This window comes from Cibotium barometz, chromosome 49, assembly GCF_041138505.1.
Source record: "Cibotium barometz isolate CiBa-2024 chromosome 49, ASM4113850v1, whole genome shotgun sequence".
In the NCBI taxonomy this organism is placed as follows: domain Eukaryota; kingdom Viridiplantae; phylum Streptophyta; class Polypodiopsida; order Cyatheales; family Cibotiaceae; genus Cibotium; species Cibotium barometz.
In genome coordinates this window covers 43,648,095-43,661,367 of record NC_141094.1, presented here as the reverse complement: position 1 = coordinate 43,661,367, position 13,273 = coordinate 43,648,095, and the positions used below count along the sequence as shown (strand labels likewise).

The following is a 13,273-nucleotide window of genomic DNA, read 5'->3' as shown; positions in this document are numbered from 1 at the left end:
TTCGACCACTTGAAGATCCAACATAATCTGACACACCACAATCTTAGATGTTTGCAAGGGAGCAAGAGAATTATAACAACTTATTGCAACATCTTGAAATAATAGCCACTTATAATGTGACTTCCTTAATAAACATGATAAAACTTTTCTTGAGCACAAATAAAACTCCCCAAAATATCTCAGGCATCTAAAAATGCTACCCAACACCCGCATCACGTCACAAGACCAGAGTGCATTTCTAGAACAGAGAAATTTAAGAAACACAGTGCATGGATAGAATTGTCTAGGTGGAAGAACAAACGCACCTACATATATTTAGGCTATCTCAATGTCAACCAATTGAGAACATCCAATGGGAGCAATCCATCCCTAGCATAACTTGCCTAGGATACCTTGAATTGTGGAGTATCAAAGGCCCTCATGTGCACCACACAAATTAACACCACATTGTGCCATCCTACATACAGCTTCCTGTCCCAAAACTACAAGTGCCATGGTATATGATTAGCGCTTGTGCCAGAAGAATTAAGTTGTCAACTTGAGGGACTTTTCTGTTGGAAAGCCTGTGATAATCTTTTGTATACAAATATTAACCCCTTCTAAGTAACATTGTTTACCAACTACTCTCAACTGAATACACCACATCCTGACACACATCAGGTGTAGCAAACTACCGTCAACCCATGATGGTTTGACATGCACAAGCATTATTATATAAACACGAGCTGGCCAACTCAAAGGAAACTCCGTTCCTTGTGGGAGGAAGAGAACCTCAAAGATAAACCTTCAGCCATATTTGTCTTGTCCAAGTTAACATTTTGCCTACCCGACACCAAGTCTTTCTCTCGGTCCCAGGGCTTCCAGGGATGGCTGCCAGACCACTCAGCCGGTGGTGGTGCTTCTTTCTTGTTGGGAGCTTTCTTCACCTTTTTCGAACGCTCGTGCTGGTGCTTCTCAAAGAGGGAGGTTGCACGCCTCACAGTATTGAATTGATCCATAATGTCCGCTGCTGCTTGAGATTCATGGTCTTTTCTGACTGCCGCCCATGTATTATCATCATTGGTATCAGCTGTCAATGTGGCCTGCTTGTAGGCTTCCAGGTACCTGATTTCATCATAAATTACATGTGTGGGGTTTCAAACATGAAGGCCCTTTCATTCCAAATATAACATTGTAAACCCATAAGCATATATTTTTTGGACCATCTTACACCATCTTTGCTTTCTGAGCTTTCTCTAGAGGAGTGTCCGTCCATACGCTCGTATCACCTCTCCCACTTTTACCATATCTGCTGAAAAACGTGGATTGCATCGGGGGTGCACCTGCCTATAAAGCTTCAAACTTTCAGTAGTAGTGGCTGCATACAATCTTGATACAAAAAAGATAACAAAAAGGATAAAAGCAACCATCTATACGCTAGCAATGCCTTTGTAAAGCTGAACCTTAATCTCCTGGACTCTACCTTTCTTTCAGGGGGGAGTTGTGTCATCCATTCATCTCGAGTAGGTGCTTTTGGAGTGTCAAGTAATAGATCGTCACCTGGCAATGCTTCTCCTGATGATAAAAACAATCTTACAGTAAATAAAATACAACATGTGTGTTTGCTCTTCTACTTCGATGTGACTAGAAATGGCAAGCAAAAAGAAAAACAGTAAAAAAATAAAGATGATCACCACGCAATAGTCTTGTGAAAGGGAAATATAATATTTTCCAAGGGCCAAAGGTAAGCATAAAGAAGTAAAAAGTGGAAGGAGGCCTTTTAAGAGCCTTGTTGATGATGAAACAGCAGGGAAGAGTTTAGAAACTTAAAATGGGTGGTGTCACATGCACTCTGCACTCAGTGCATGGTGACAAGATGGCTCATCATCAGCAGGTCACTACGAGTTCGTAGTCATGCCTTTTGGACTTACCAATGCACCCGCAACCTTTAATAAAATGATGTCCAGGATTTTTGCAATCCTTATTGGTAAGTGTGTCTTCATCTTTCTTGATGACATACTTGTATTCTCAACCACTGCGGAGCAGCATGAGAAATATGTGGAGAAAGTCTTGAAACTTTTGCGAGATAAAGGGCTCTACATAAACACCAAAAAGTCTATCTTCGGCATTAAAGAGATTCAATACTTGGGCTATATCATCGGTTCCGATGTGATTCAATTGGACCCCTCAAAGGTTCAAGAAATCTTGGATTGGGACATCCCTTAAACCGCCCAAGAGATCCGTTCTTTCGTAGGTCTTTACCAAGCCCACAGCACCCATGTTCACCAGTTTTCCAACCTTGCAGCAGCTCTCACCGACTTGGTCAAGGGGGTGAAGACTCGCAAACAAAAAGTCTCAGTCACCACAGGCAAGGTGCTTTGATGCACTCCAAAAAGCTGCCTCTCAGAAGTGCCTGTTTTGAAGTTAGCATCTTGGGATGAACCTTTTGAGGTCATTACCGATGCAAGCAATGTAGCCATAGGTGCAGTTCTCCAGCAGGACAATAGACCCGTGTCCTACTACAGTAGAAAGTTGGATGTCGCCGAAAAGAATTATTCGGTTTATGACAAAGAGCTTTTGGGTGTGATCACAGCGCTTTAACATTGGAAGCCTTTCCTTTATGGACAAGTCTTCGCAATCAAAACAAACCACCAAGCACTTAAGTGGCTTCAAAACATGCCAAGTGCCCAGTGGAGTGATCGGCAAGCCAGATGGAGTTAGCTCTTCCAACAATTTGGAGGCATGATCGAGTACATCCCTGGTAAGCATAACCCAGTCGCGCAGATGCTCTTAGTAGAAAGGCCAGCATCCAGGGAGTGCAAGAGTCTACCATTCTCGAAATCACGGGGAAAGACTTAGATAGCATGAAAGACCAGTATGTCGACTCCCTTGAGTTTGGTACTCAATTCAATTCGCCCCTCACTTTTGAGCCTGCTCATTATTCAGTGCAAAACGGTTGGTTGTTCTTCAAGAACCGCCTCTGTGTCATTTGGGAAAAGCGACCAACTCTTCTCCATGATGCCCATGATTCCTTAGTTGGAGGACACAGAGGTATTAACAGTACCCTTGAGAAATTAGAACGGTCCTTTTATTGGCAAAAAATGAGGCGTGATGTATATTCACATGTTCAAGCCTGTAAGATTTGTCAAAAAGTTAAGGTTCCACGTACAAAGAAGGTTGGGTTACTTCAACCTTTGCCTATCCCCAATGGACCTTTCATCAACATTTCTATGGACTTTGTAGGGCCTCTACCAACATCCACCGGATCCCGTAACACTCAATGTTTTACCATTGTGGATCGCTTCAATAAGTTCTGCATGGTCATGCCATGCAAGCATACAGCCACAGCCGAGGACATAGCCCTTCTTTTTTTCAAACATTGGTATCCCATCTGTAGTTTGCCAAGCACCATTACATCAGACAAGGATTCCAAGTTCACCTCGCATTTTTGGAGGGCATTATTCGAAAACTTTGGAACCAAGTTACAGTTGTCTACTGTATTCCATCCACAGACAGACAGCCAGACAAATATCTATAACCAATTGGCCTTTGATGTTCTCAAGTCATATTGTCATGACCAGCAATCCAAATGGGAACATTATCTTCCATTGGTCCAAGCCATCTTGAAGTTGTGATTACTACGATCAACCTCATCATGTAACATTGGTAGCAAAGCATCTAGGGTAACCAGTCTTAGTGCAGTCCAGAGCATATAATATCTTTAGAACATGAGAACATTGAATATTGTGTCTCCCTACCTCGGACTAGGTAGAACACATGGTTATTCTAGTAATCCACTCCCACCCAACCTTCATTGCGCATCGGGTTGGCTCCCGTCTTCACTCGTGCTACTTTCACCTTAGCTTTTGCTTTGGCGAGATGTATTCCATTCATTCAGTAGTTGCTTCTGCTTCTGCTTAGATAAATTCAGTATTAAAGATTTTATAGGTCATCATTACAAGCTTTAGCCTATATTTGATTAGTAACCCTTCATTTGCATTTGCATAGCATATAGGGTTGCATCAGCATGTATGTAACATGCAATGGAAGTATTCGTAATTAAGGATCTTGTCACCCAAGTCTCACACCGTCTTCTATATCCCGAGTTTCGTGAGTTTAGCAATCCACTTTTATGACTTCAAACTTTAAGAGATTGATTGAGAGAAAAAGATAGAAACTGTACATCATATGGGGTCCCGAATTACCCACTGAAGGGCCCCCTATCCCATTACCGGAATAGTATTTGCTTTATTACTTTGAAGAGACTGACTTTGATAAGCCAAACGCAAGATCTTGGAGGACCAAGAGTTGGGCTGAACTGTACACGGTTGGAGAAGCACCAATGATGACCAATCTCGAGCCTATGCACTCTTCCCAATGGAACGAGGGAAGGCTGCAAATCGGAGGCTGAGGTATGGGATGTTTGGGACTGTTTCTAGGCTATGTATAGGTATGCTAAAAACTGCTCCTATGCAAAAAAACACAAGGAATTCTGAAGGCTGAATGCTGTATGCTTATGCGTATTGGTTGATGAAGGTTGAATGCTCATGTGTCGATGCTCCTAGATGCTTAAGGATGAAACACTGAGGGCTGAGGTGATGAATGCTTCAATCGCTTATGCTCCTTGTGCTGAAGGCTCCAACATTGAAGGCTTGATTGCTGAATTATGATATGAATGATGGAATGGTGCAATGCAGAACTATTTATATGCACTTTTGATGTTGGTCGGCTGGCTACAGAGCTGGCCGACTGCATCATGTCCTATATAAATGGATAAATATAGTAAAAATGCGAGTTAAATGCTATAAAATATGAAAAAAATATTGGAATAATACTGAATAATATTTTGATGCTTCTGCAATGGTCTAGATGGCCTACATGCATATGGGATGAATGCTATGCATAAATGCACACATGTCCTGATGCCAACTCTAAGGCATCTATATGCATGAATGAATCTCTTCAAGTGGGTTAAGGGACTTAACTGACTGATTGACTGACTCGCTATGGTTGAGGAATGACATACGTAGCTCGTGCCTAACTTATCCTGGATTGAGGATTACAATGGGATTACGGCGTACGACAATTATCATCCTAAAGGGTACTAATACTATACAATGTTTTACTAAATTCACTCAATTACTGTAGAGGTGAATTTAGATGAATGCAAATGCAACTATATTAATGATGCAAATGATTACAACTGAGATGAGATCTATGAACAGATCTATGATGCTAATGCTAATGTTGACTTCATGCTGATGTCGACTTCAACTGCTAAACTTTTGACTTTAAGAAGTGACGATGATTGCTGATTTATGACTTATGCTATTTATAAGGGTTGAGGATGTTGGTCAGGCAGCTCTTGGACAAGGTACCATGCTAAACGCCTTAATAAATGCTGCGATTAATCCCTGGCTAGTCCACACCTGTTGTCGCCTCCTTTATGCCTGGCCGACTGGCTGCCTAAGTCCCCTACTGGCAGCCTACTGCTATTGGGCTGCCAACTGGGCACTTATGCTCCTCCTGAATGCTTGTGATGATGATGATGAAGCTGATAATGCTAATGATGAAGATGATGCTGTAGATGATGATGATGCCAACTTCTCACCGTGCAACCCGAAGGGTGTGCACGCGACAATGAGGATAGCCACCATGTTTTCATACAGCATCTCCCTAGATACCCGAAGTGTAGATAGCACTTCTTCGAACCTTTCAATCTCTTCTAGGTTGAAAAAGAGTCCTTTTTGTCATCTTTGTCAATGTTGGCCTTTAAGGCACCCAGTTGTTGTTGCAAGAGAGAGCCTATGGTGCTGAGGTACTCTTGAAGAGAATGGTGTTCTTTCATTTTGAGTAATTTGCTTCAGAAAGACTTTAGAATTGTTAATTTTATTCCCAAACAAATTCTCAAACTTATCCCATACCTCCTTTGGAGTTTTGTCGAAGTCGAGGTGATGTATAACTTATAAGATTGTTTGCCAATCCAAGACCTATATGTGCCAAAGCTCAGTCGTTCTCATCATTCCAGGCTTGCATGGCTGGTGATGCAGTGGCACTTTCAGGTTTTTCCTCCACTCCCTTGATGACATTCCAAAGCCTGTCCCGCATCAATAATAATCTGATCTTTGTTTGCCATGTGGGGAAGAAGTTCCCACTAAATCTTTCTAGGGCTAAGTTTCCTATGATCGATTCCATCATCCTTTATTTTAAAAAAGCCCAATTTATACTACTGCAGTTGACTGGCTGCTGGTGGTGAAGTGATACATGAATGATGAGGTGCTCATGGGCAGCAGCAAACAGCGGTGCCTGTCATCAGCAGCAATAGCAGCGAACAGCAGCGCTGATGCCTGTAGGTGCCAGTTTGATGTTCAGCTTCTGGTGCTGGCGACGAGCAGCAGCGTAACAAGGCACTGCACGTACATTATGGCGACCAGCTAGGCAGAGTCACAGAGGCTGGTCGGAGGCGGCAACTCAGACGGACGGTAGACACAGGTAGGCATCGGCCGACAGCTGTGCTGCAAGAGTGCTCAGGGGCTGTAGCTCGCTTCCTTGGCCACGTTGGCGAGCGGCAGCTGCTGCACAAGATAGTACAGGCTGGGCAGCAAAAGCAACAGGCACAGGGTGGTGGCGGAAGCAGAGCGGCGTTGCAGTGTTCAATTGACGACGATAGCAGCATCAGCAGCTGACCGCCATAGTGCAGCAGCCTGGTGCCGCAGCATCCCAACAGACGACTTCACCATTGGTGGCTGATCCAATAGGCTCACAAGCTGACCGGCGGCATCGGTACCGACACAAGGCAAAGGCGGCTAAGAAAACCTAGAAGGCCTAGATACCAATTGATGGTCATAGTCACACAAGAGATTGAACTAGAGTGGTTGATGGAGAGCCATGCTGGTGATAGAGAGAGAGAGAGAGAGACAATAAATTATAAGAGAGAGAGAGGTGTTGCACGACTCAATGTGATCGACTGATATGGTTATTGGAAGCTTCACCAAGTACAATGCTTTTATAGCCCCTTAGAGGCTCCTCTGTACGACATCAATGCTTACGTCAAGCATGTATAATATCTTCACCACTCTAAGAGTGGGTTCACACACCCTTACTCACTTACTCACATAAGTGAGTGTTCTCACACATACCAAAATAATGACCCTTTTAGGGGCTGTTCACAGACAGACACAAGTGGGTACAGAAATAGGGGTACACATACACGACTCCGAATCCCAGCAACCAAGTGAAAAGATAGAGATTGCTTCTTATCATGAGCAATCACATATTGCACTGCATTGGGTTGAAAGTCCCCAACAAGCTCAATAGTAGTACATGTACCTCTAATTTTGCGCCACTGAGCTGCCTCTCGTTTTGCCTTCTGTTCAGCCTGCATAGGCAGATTCTAATCATCAGTGCTTGTCTGTGTATCAAAACCAGATGTGCTTGCTTTTCTCAAAGGAACATAAAGATGGCACAACACACTATCTTAGAATAGTCACAAAAAATGGCATTATTAAACATTGCACAGTTTTAATGACCTAGAACCTTGTGCAGCATTTACATTTGAACGCTCACTGCTTAAACCTTAAAGAAACAAATAAGGTTGCTAACCCACCTTCTCCCTCCATGGATTTTTTTCCTCCCTTTTGTTTCGGGGCACACGGGGAAGGGGGGAGGGGGAGGGGGGGCGAGGGCGAGGGCGGTGGGGGGGGGGGGGGGGGGGCAGGCGTGTGTGGGGGGGATGGCAGATGGACAAGAAAGCGCCAGAAGGACTACTCTATCACAAACTATTTAATCTATTTATGAGCATTATGCTTCTTTTTACTAGTCTTGACTAACTGTCCTTTGACCGATACTCTATCACAAGCTATTTAATCTATTTATGAGCATTATGCTTCTTTTTACTAGTCTTGACTATTTGTTCTTTGACCGATACTCTTATGCCCTCCTTGTACAGCATGAGGCTGCACGACTTGAAAACTTTAGAACTGCCTAATACAATCACCCAACAGGCCCTTTTAAATGCACAACAGACCAAGGCCCTTACACATAAGACCTATGGTGGTGCGACAGGTATGCCAACATCTCCAGTAGCAAATGCATTAACTACACTACTGTGAATTTCCTTTCTTACTTTGAGCTGTCATAAGCCATAGCATGTGCCTTCAAGTGTGTTATGTATGAAGCTTTACACCCAGCTTCAATGCAGACGACAAACTCTTTGGAAAAAAACATTCCAAGATAGGAAAGGGGGGGAAAAAACCTCAAACTCCTCCCTTGCTTCTTTCTCCTCAATCTTCTGATCAATTATAGATCGCTGCACAGAGAGGAGACCAATGAGCATGAAGGTTTACTTACAAAGCTTCAAACCATCAACTCCAGTGTGTATAGCATGGACTAACTGCTATGACATCCCCCCACACATCACCAGCGCCAAAAAGTGGGTGCAGGTTCATGCATAAAGATATGTCCACTTTAGTAGACAAATCTTCATGGATAAACCAACATATGGAGTTTCTACCACTTCTACAGAGGTGAGGGGCAGACTCAGCCATGCATTAAACAGAAAATGCACACGCATGCCCTCAATCGTACAAGAGTGAAGTTTGCTTATCCTACCAGAAAAATCTACCTACTTTTGTGGGGTCTTGAAGATCTTTAAAGGCTTGATTGAGTGCTGTAAATGCTTCGTGTGCTCGAGGATGCGTACACTTGTCCGGATGCACCAGCAATGATAACTTCCAATACCTGCATTGCCACTACTGTCATAAGTTATATAAGGATAAATAATCCCCTATTTACCAGGTAAACATTCCTTCCTTTTGCTGATCATGCTTATCAGCTTGCATCCCACCAGCTACCAAAAAAAAAAGTTATGTCCTACCTAGCCTGCCCAATGGCAAGCAACCTGGCATCCTACTTTGGATTTCACAGCCCAAAACAGGTCAAACTGATCACTTATTCTCTAGCTCCATAGCTAGTTTGAAGTCCATGCCCCTTTTATTCCATGCCCTGCACTCTTATGGGCCAAATGCCTCTGAGTATTGTACTTTCCATCACATGTGTATTCACCTAATCCCAGTGCTGCCCCTTTTCTTGATCAGTCCACTCATTGGCTAGATGCCTCCAGGTTCTTTCACATGCACCTACGCTACATCCCTCTGCATACCTATCTTCACTACACCCATGGCCTCTGTCCCATTATGATTAGAGCTCAGCTGTCACATGCATCTGATGTCTAAGGGCAATGCATGCGACACTATTGAACAATGAGTTAAGCAACATTTAACAAAGCAATTAAAAGCAATAGTAAGAATCAAAAGTTATAAGGCAAACCGTTTCTTTAATAATTCAGGTGTTGTACCAACCCTGAGGCCAAGCAGCTCATAAGCATTCCCAACATCTGGTGCTAAAACCCTTTCCACCTGAAAGAGAAAACCAAAACACACAAAATTTGCACACCAATTGCCAAAGAAAATTGAGGAAGTATTTAAAAACATATATAAAAGAGGCCATTAAAACTCACTTCTTCAAAGCGCTCAGCTTCATTAGCAGACTCTGCCTCTACAACAGCCGCAGGAGGTGGGGGACCAACCAAAGGATCAAGTTCAAGCTCCTTTTCAGCTTCTCTACAAACCACATGGCACAGAGCCAATCGGACACATTCTGCTGTTCAACTACAGTTGAAAATGATCTGATATACAAGAAAGACCAATATGAGATCCTATTGCTCACCTTAATGATGAGCCTGCCTCTGTCAGCCTGGCTGCAGCTTCTAACATCTCCGTCGATGGCATTGCCGGACCCAAGACTCTGCATTTGTCAAACCAGTAAGCTTAATTTATATATTCATAAAAATGTCTCCCTTCTTGCCTCATAAAAAACTGCTGCTTTTGAACGCATGGCTGGAAATGATGTTCCTATTTGGGTGTGGGTTATCCAAACATAAGAGTGTGGTACATCAGATCCAAGTAGCCTCCTGCCACCCACACCCTTCCTCTCAAGCATTTAATGCCCGCCAGCCAGCCAGCTGGCTGGCTGTAGGCACATCGTGCATCCTATCTGCTTAATTGCTCCAAAATTCACAAAACTTCCAGACATATGCTGCCTGGACAATTTGGTGGTACTCTTAGAAATCCGACCAGCTAAATATGGGTCCGTTCTAGTACTTTATTGCCACTAGTGTTTGCCCCAAGGTTGTACAAGGCATGCAAACCTAGAATGTGCTTTTCGTACTCACAATTCTGTGACACATATCACCGTCAGCAGGGCCATAGGCTTTAGTCCAGGGGGAAGGTGGGCTACCTTCTGGAGAAATGGATGCCAGGCAGCAAGTGGGTGGCCAAACAATAGATATGGCCATGCGGACAGTAGAGATGGGTTCCAAAGCAAGCACATGGGCTGGTCAAGCATGAGCTATTGCCTAAGTGAAGCGATTTGACATACTGAAGAGGTCAAATCAATCCATATGCACATAGTTGCAACAAAACACCTTTCATACCCTTGGAAAAGTACAAACATTTCATACTTTTTGTCAGAGCCATTTTTTCTTTTTCACATGGGGTTGTTCACACATGAGAACAAAAAGCTGCAGAAAACATGCATAGTTCGTCTATGAGTGAGGTTGAGTCCAAGGAGCATGCCATCCCTTCGATGCCCAAAATACTATGAGATTAGGGGCTGCTTTCACTGCCTATTCAGAGAGGGATTTTGTCCTCTTTGAAGAGTCATAGAGTATGAGGACCAAAGGTGTGGCGCTCTTTTTGCATAAGACACACAAAGACCAATTCATGAAGAGACAAAGAAGGCAAGAAGAGAGCCAATGTCTGACACTCCTTACAAATTTCTTCCAGAGCATTGGACAGTACCAAGCCCGAGATTGTTGACCAGGAGACACAAGTAGCACCACATTAGGACACATATAGAGGGATTGGGAGCACAAAGTGTTTGCATCCTAACGCCCAAACACCTAGATACCCTTGGACAATGCCAGGCAAAACCCATCAAAGACCCAAAGCTTGACATAAGGGACCACGCTCTCCATTCAACACTGCACCTGGACACCCTTTTCAAGAACAGGAGACCAGTTTATTTTACGGCAATCCATGAGTTTGGATCCCCCTCACGTCCGTCACCAAATGAAATCTTGAGTATCATGCCTTCATTGCCCATCAGTACCTCCTCAGCATAACTCTGGGTATCCATGCTTTTTTCATTTTCATTATGCTTGTTAAGATTATACGGGATGCCCTATGCATCTTCCACCACAACACACACACACACACACACACTGTATCATCATTGATCTGATGCCCCACAAAGACATTAGTTTCTTTTGTTCACTATATACAAATTATAATAATCCAAACTTATACACATCGCACCTCCGTCTTTGCTCACTTGGGCCAGGGTGGTCTTGATTGAGAAGCGTTTCTCCGTCTGTAACTTGCTCGAGTCTGTTGCCATCTTGCTCAGATCTATCAAACTCATCTTTACCTCCTTGTTTCTTACTTTCGCTCTGCAGATTCAACCCTTGGACGGAAGCCGTAGAACCAATGTGAAGGAATGGGCCAAGAATATCCACTGTTTTTTGAGAGGCACCCTCTGGACGCAAAAACAGCCCTTGAGATGTTTTGTGTAGGCGAAGTGATCGAAACAACTCCTGCAAATAAGCTGCTAAGTGCTTGTTTGTAAGCCCACTGATATCGACAGCTTGGCCATCATCTAGCATTTTCAGCAACTGCATGCAATAACAGAATCAATAAGTAGAATTAAATTGAAAAAACAGTCCAAGCAAGTCATGGGGCTATGTGAATGCAACACATCAAGTACTCAACTGACCAGATAAGTGTTACGTGTGCGTTGTCCCGTGCATAAGCATGTGCCACAATAACATCTGTATGTATATATAAGGTAGAATGGAAACATGTGTATAAATGTATGAGCTAGGATGATACCTGTTCCAAGTCATTTGCAAGCTCTGGGAATTTGCGTAACATGCTGGATACAACTTCTTCTGGGCTTGGCAAGTCATCCTCAGATGATTCCACATGGCGATTGGGTTTGGCAGCATCCTTGTTTGCTCTTTCATCTTTGTGCCTGCCATGGCGATCTCTCTTGGATGTGTGGTGCCCTTTCTTCCTCTCCTCTTTGTCTTCCTTTCGAGGGTGCTTTGCTGCCCTCCCATTCTTCTCAGCATCTCTTCTTTGCTTTCTGCGTTTTCTGCGCTCGTGTTCCCCATCTGATGAAGAAGAGGGATCAGTTGACTCTTGCCTGTGTTTCCTTTTGTGTTTTCTGTTGTGTTGCCGCTCGCCTTCGCTAAAAAGACAGCTGTCCGCAGAAGGAGAGGAAGAAGAATCGCTGGAGTACGGTGTGGATTTGTAATGCTTCCTGCTCTTCTTTTTCTTCTTTCTTCTTCTTTCCTCTGCTTTCTCTTTCCCCGTTGAATTCATGATGTGTGGCTAACCAGCACCAATTCTTTGCTACGGTTCTATTGTACAGGTACTAGTTGAGACAACCGAGGGCACTAATGGTCGGTAATTGCAACCAACGGCGAGGGATGCGTGTTATCTCCCTCTGATCCCCACACAAGCAGCCGATCTTCCTCTGAACATGTCCTCTCTCTCTCACTTCTGTGTAAGCACACCAAGTGCCTGCTTTCTATAGTGTATTACAGGCTCCTTGGAGCAAAGTTACAAAGACACTTTGAACACAGATATTGTGATCCCATCCTTAAAAAATGGCACCAAAATGTTTTTTTTGCATTTCCATTAAATATATTGTGTGAGATTTTCAAGAATAAGAGTGTTTTCCTAAGGTTTCATTTTAGTATGTAATGATTAATGTTTGAAAAAGTTAATGAAATGATGACCAACATGTCCTCTCTATTTAAGAAAATAAAATGATGACCCTTTATATGGTTTCTATTTGCATGCATTCACCCATATCCTTTCTATTTAAGGTCCACAATTCTCTATAAAAAGTCTCAACGGGCTCACTCAATGAGTAGAGGGAGGGAGAGAGAGAGAAGGAAGAGGAGAAGAAGAAGAAGAAAAAGATTGTATTATCGTCCACCACTCTGGGCCAAATATGACCCATGGGACCAACAAACTAGTACAAGACCCAAAAAAAAAAGTCTCCTTCTGTTACTATGAAGGGTAACACTAGCAAGCTAGGGTGTGGCATAATGTGACTCGAGCTCCTCTCTATGTTTGGAGAGAGAGGGGGTGAAAGGAACTCATCTTCTAAGATTGTATTAATCAATGGCATTTAATTAATACATATCAAATAATTGTCTGAATAT

The 13,273-nt window shown here is 43.3% G+C and overlaps 1 protein-coding gene across 1 annotated transcript; it reads right to left on the bottom strand.

The window, feature by feature from the left end:
• Window positions 1–252: 252 nt before the first annotated feature.
• Window positions 253–12,742, bottom strand: LOC147610610 (DNAJ heat shock N-terminal domain-containing protein). The gene is made up of 11 exons (XM_086786089.1): window positions 11,928–12,742; window positions 11,355–11,710; window positions 9,706–9,783; window positions 9,497–9,599; window positions 9,307–9,395; window positions 8,607–8,718; window positions 8,234–8,287; window positions 7,309–7,357; window positions 1,463–1,554; window positions 1,211–1,326; window positions 253–1,104 (listed from the first exon to the last, which is right to left on the bottom strand). Exons 1-11 carry the CDS (start codon window positions 12,420–12,422, stop codon window positions 735–737), a joined length of 1,914 nt encoding a protein of 637 aa, XP_086642215.1. The 5' UTR covers window positions 12,423–12,742; the 3' UTR covers window positions 253–734.
• Window positions 12,743–13,273: the final 531 nt, after the last annotated feature.